The following is a 4,245-nucleotide window of genomic DNA, read 5'->3' on the forward strand; positions in this document are numbered from 1 at the left end:
ATGTAGTTTATTCAACAAAAGATTGAACTCCATAGCCTTCATCTTATAGCATTTTAGGATATTATTGAAACTTCTGAATTTACTTTCTACAGCTTGAGTATTTCTGACGTTTTGTCAGTATAAACTTGTCTTGATATGAAAATACTTCTTCTTCTGAGCATCTGGCCCCGCCGTCACCAAAATTCCTCAACCTCACCCTCAATACTCAACTCAAACCCCTTGAGGTTTCCCTAACTGAGGATTTCCTCAATTCACCGTCACCAAACAGACTGAGTATCACCTCAATAGAGGTGATTTTTTTTCCCTCAACTCAGTTGAGGTGTTACATCAATAACATCGCGCACTTTCGCGGAATTTTTACGTAATGATTTTACGCAATAAATATCTGTCGTCTGTGTATTATTTTGTATGAAAATGGCTGAGAAAGACATAATTGGGTTGATATCAGGGGGTAAAAGGAAACGGGGGGCTAATTGGACCAGCGAGGAGGAGATAACTTTAATTGAAGAGGTTTTAAAATTCGAACAACAACTATTTGGAAAGATGAAAGGGGCGGGGGTTAAAGGGAAACATGGAAAGGTAAAAGAAGAAACTTGGAAGTCCATCACTGACACACTGAATTTGTAAGTACTGTTATATCAATCTGAATTCACTTACTTTTTGTTTTGACCCATGACCAGACGATTCTCGCTGTGATCTCCCTTTGTAGGTGTAAACACAAATTTTATCCCAGTATATTCCAGTCCTAAATTAATACGGAAAATGTTTTCTGTCGTAACCGTAAATGCCCACGGTTAATCAAAATTCCTCCGTTAATTTAATAAAATCTCATCTTAAACAGCATCACATATGTTGGTTACACCGTTATGTCGTGTATTAAATACCATTTCTGGTCATAAACGACGAAAGCGGGTGGGGGCTCAAATATAGGTACAAACCACTTCAGACCGCGGCTTCAGACATTAATAATATTGGAGATTAAAGAAATTCATTTTAAAATAAAAAATCAAGTCCCAAATGGGGGGAAATAATTTGACCACCCTACAGATTTTTTTAAAAATAGGATACAAGAAAACGAATATAAATGACTACAAAAAATTTTTTTTTAACAAACAAAACAAAAATATAACTATTTAAATAAACAAAATATAATTACCGGGTATGTTTAAGTATATTCTATGTGATTATCCACTATTATATTTAAAAGAAAATGTTACACTTTTAAAGTGAGATGTCAAATTTGTCAAACACAAACTAGAATTTATCAATGTTTTGTTTTTAATTTCATTTATACAGACAATTTAAAAACGACAGAACATCTGACTCCATCTACAAAAAGTATGACAACATCAAACAGAGAGGTAAAATGTTATTACTTTTTTTTAGAGTTGAGCAAAGTATTTTTGGGAAATATTAATCAATGAGAAATGTTTAAAATCGCCATCAATTGTAGCAAAAGAGAAAATTGATGACATACGAAGGCCCAAGACTGGGGGAGGTCCACCATCAGCGCCCCTCACTCAGGCAGAGGAGGCCTTGTATCAGGCAATGGATACGCGACCCAACATTGTTGGCCTGGTGGGAAGCATTGATACCGATGGTAATTTAAACAATGTCACTTATTTCAGAGGTAGAACTTTGCCAGAGTAAAATTCTCCTCTAGTAGAGTTAAGATTTAAAAAATGTCATATTTTGGGACCACGGAAAACTTTAAACATTTAATATACATGTACATTGTAATTATAGAACCAATAACATCTGTCCAAACACAAGAGTTAGCAGCAGTTGTTGAAGGAACCGGTGATGCTTCAACATCCTCTAAGAGCCCCGGTTTAAGTTTATCATTTAGTACAAATTCAGGTAAGATACCTATCATTTTAAAAATATATTAACACTAATCTTTGATAAGATGGTACATACGCAAGTACAGTGTATATATTTGCATTTATATTTTTTGTGAAAGATGTACGGCCTAAGGAAAAGAAGAGGAAGATGGTACCACGAGAAATCTTGGATGATCTAGAGATAAAAAATAGTAAACTTGAAAATGAGAAGCTGACACAACAAATAAACAAGCTTGTTCAAGAACAAAAGAAATTAGCCTTAGAGGAGAAAAAATTGCAAACGGAGATTGAAATGCTTGAGATTAAAAAATCATATTTATTGTGTAAATTAAGTTCTGAATTTCCAGAATTCATCATAAACCCTGTTTGTCAATGACTTACTACTTTTGAGAGGCTCTGAATAGATCACAAACTCTTGAATTGGGATCAGTAAATGTGAAATATTTATTTTTTAAACTATAAATAAACGTATGTACTTCAGTATATCAAATGAAATTCTGAAACATATGTCACTATAAACCGTCAACCACTTGAAAATGACCTGAAATAGACAAAAAATGTTATATAAATAATTGTCATTGGTTGAATCAATGTATAGTTGTATACATACACGTAAGTTGTGTGATCTTCGGTATTATGAATTCAAAAATATGCAAGTGTTTATGAATATGTGCATACCTACATGTAGCTCTACCCGAAATACGTCTGTGCGATATAGTCTCGCAAGTGACTTCCCTCTGGAGAATTGCACACAACTTGGTGGGCCGTCGGGTCAAATGCATCCTCTTGCTGGTCCAATCTATCCATCACATCACCAGTTCGAATCCCAAGATTATGAAGGATGACGCAAGCGACAACGTATGCTACTGCCTGTTCAGGGGCCGTTCTGTAAAAAAAAATCAAATTAGATTTGAATTTTTACTTAATTAGATGTATTTTGATTGTGGTATTCCCCAAGAGATGGCTGTCAATTATTTTAGTTGGAGCCAATATGAAATATTTAGACGGTTTATCTGTTAAAAAATTATAGAGGGTATTATTTACTGAATATAGCAAAATATGTTTTTTAGAAGTTGCATGTATTTCATCTAAATAATGCAAAGCTTCTTTACCTCAGAGTTCCTTGAAGACAGGAAAACCTCCGTTTCAGAATTCCAAAACTTTGCTCAATAAGAACTCTGGTTCGACACAGAGATGCATTAAATCGTTGTTGAGCGTTTGTCTGCGGGTTGAGGTATGGTGTCATTAAATAGCGTCGACAGGGGTATCCAGAATCGCCCAACAAAATGCCATTGTGTTCACCTAAACGTACAAGAGTTTCTTAATTGAATTTCTTGAATAATAACCTTCAACATTTCAAATTTGTTTCCCTTCTCCATCGATAAACAAATGTATCAATATTTTTTTAGTAAAATATAAATAAAGTTGTTTACCTCTTTCGAATTGTCGACAAAGGAAGGATTCCCGCCAAATCCTGCTATCATGGACACTACCGGGCCAGCTGGCACACACACTCGTGAATTGGAAGTTGGCATCACAAACCATCTATTTGAAATCAAAATGAAACCCTAACTTTTTAAGATGGCTGATAAATTGCATATAATGCTGCAGAGTTAAAGAATTTAAATAAAAATAATATTGATATGCAGTCTCGTAGCATCAGAAGGGGTGTGGGAGGCAACTTTTTGTTGCAGTATAGTCAGCTAAATATGATTTAGTAATTAGGAGTTCAAACGACTTTTAAAATAAAATTCTGCTTATCAAGTCCTTTTTTCAGGGGAAAAGATTTTTTCATTGGCTGCCCCTTTCAAATACGACGCTCATATCACTAATGTTTTGATTAAATAATCTATAACTTCAACATTGGAAGCATTTGATGTGAGATAAAACAACAAATAAAATAGAAGAAATAGAATACTGACCTGTACATTCTTGGAATCCCTTTCTATTCACAAAATCCGGTTCATTTTCAGTTGGAGCCATAATTCTAATGAATGTTCCATCAACGCATCCCAGTGTGTTCGGGAATCCTGTGTAAATTTATTATACAATGTATAGTGTTTAAGTTTTTATTTATTGTCTAACTTACAATGTGTGGTAAAAATAGTACATATATATATATAGATACAAGAAAACATTGATGTAACCATCAATTGTCGCCCGGGAAATAAATAAATTAAACAATGGAAATGAGTCTGGATATCATCAAACCGCTTCGATATGTGTGAAAAAGGCATTCGTCTAAATGATGGAGACAATAGTCGAGAATATTTGAAAAGTTATTGTCGGATGAAAATCGAACAAAAACGATATCTTTTTTCAACTTTATCAATTTATCAAGTAAATGTTGTCTACATAAAATATAAATTGAAACCAGATACATGCATCACATATATTCAAA

General features: G+C 33.9%; 2 protein-coding genes across 2 annotated transcripts in view; one reads left to right on the plus strand and one right to left on the minus strand.

The window, feature by feature from the left end:
• The first annotated feature begins 1,487 nt into the window (after positions 1-1,487).
• On the plus strand, positions 1,488-2,327 carry LOC134242250 (uncharacterized). Its single transcript, XM_062724334.1, has 3 exons — positions 1,488-1,600; positions 1,747-1,860; positions 1,964-2,327. The coding sequence occupies exons 1-3, from the start codon at positions 1,549-1,551 to the stop codon at positions 2,218-2,220; spliced, it is 423 nt and encodes a 140-aa protein (XP_062580318.1). The 5' UTR covers positions 1,488-1,548; the 3' UTR covers positions 2,221-2,327.
• LOC134242251 (putative nuclease HARBI1) overlaps positions 2,273-4,245 on the minus strand; it is a 5,987-nt gene continuing 4,014 nt past the window's right edge. Inside the window, exons 2-6 of the mRNA XM_062724335.1 lie at positions 3,735-3,874; positions 3,278-3,389; positions 2,957-3,146; positions 2,523-2,730; positions 2,273-2,385 (exon numbers count right to left, since the gene is read on the minus strand). Coding sequence (XP_062580319.1) covers positions 2,535-2,730; positions 2,957-3,146; positions 3,278-3,389; positions 3,735-3,874 — 638 coding nt within the window. The 3' untranslated portion in view covers positions 2,273-2,385; positions 2,523-2,534. The remainder of the gene's footprint in view (positions 2,386-2,522; positions 2,731-2,956; positions 3,147-3,277; positions 3,390-3,734; positions 3,875-4,245) is intronic.

This window comes from Saccostrea cucullata, unplaced genomic scaffold, assembly GCF_032062105.1.
Source record: "Saccostrea cucullata isolate Sc308-1 unplaced genomic scaffold, CSIRO_AGI_Scuc_v1 ctg2748, whole genome shotgun sequence".
In the NCBI taxonomy this organism is placed as follows: domain Eukaryota; kingdom Metazoa; phylum Mollusca; class Bivalvia; order Ostreida; family Ostreidae; genus Saccostrea; species Saccostrea cuccullata.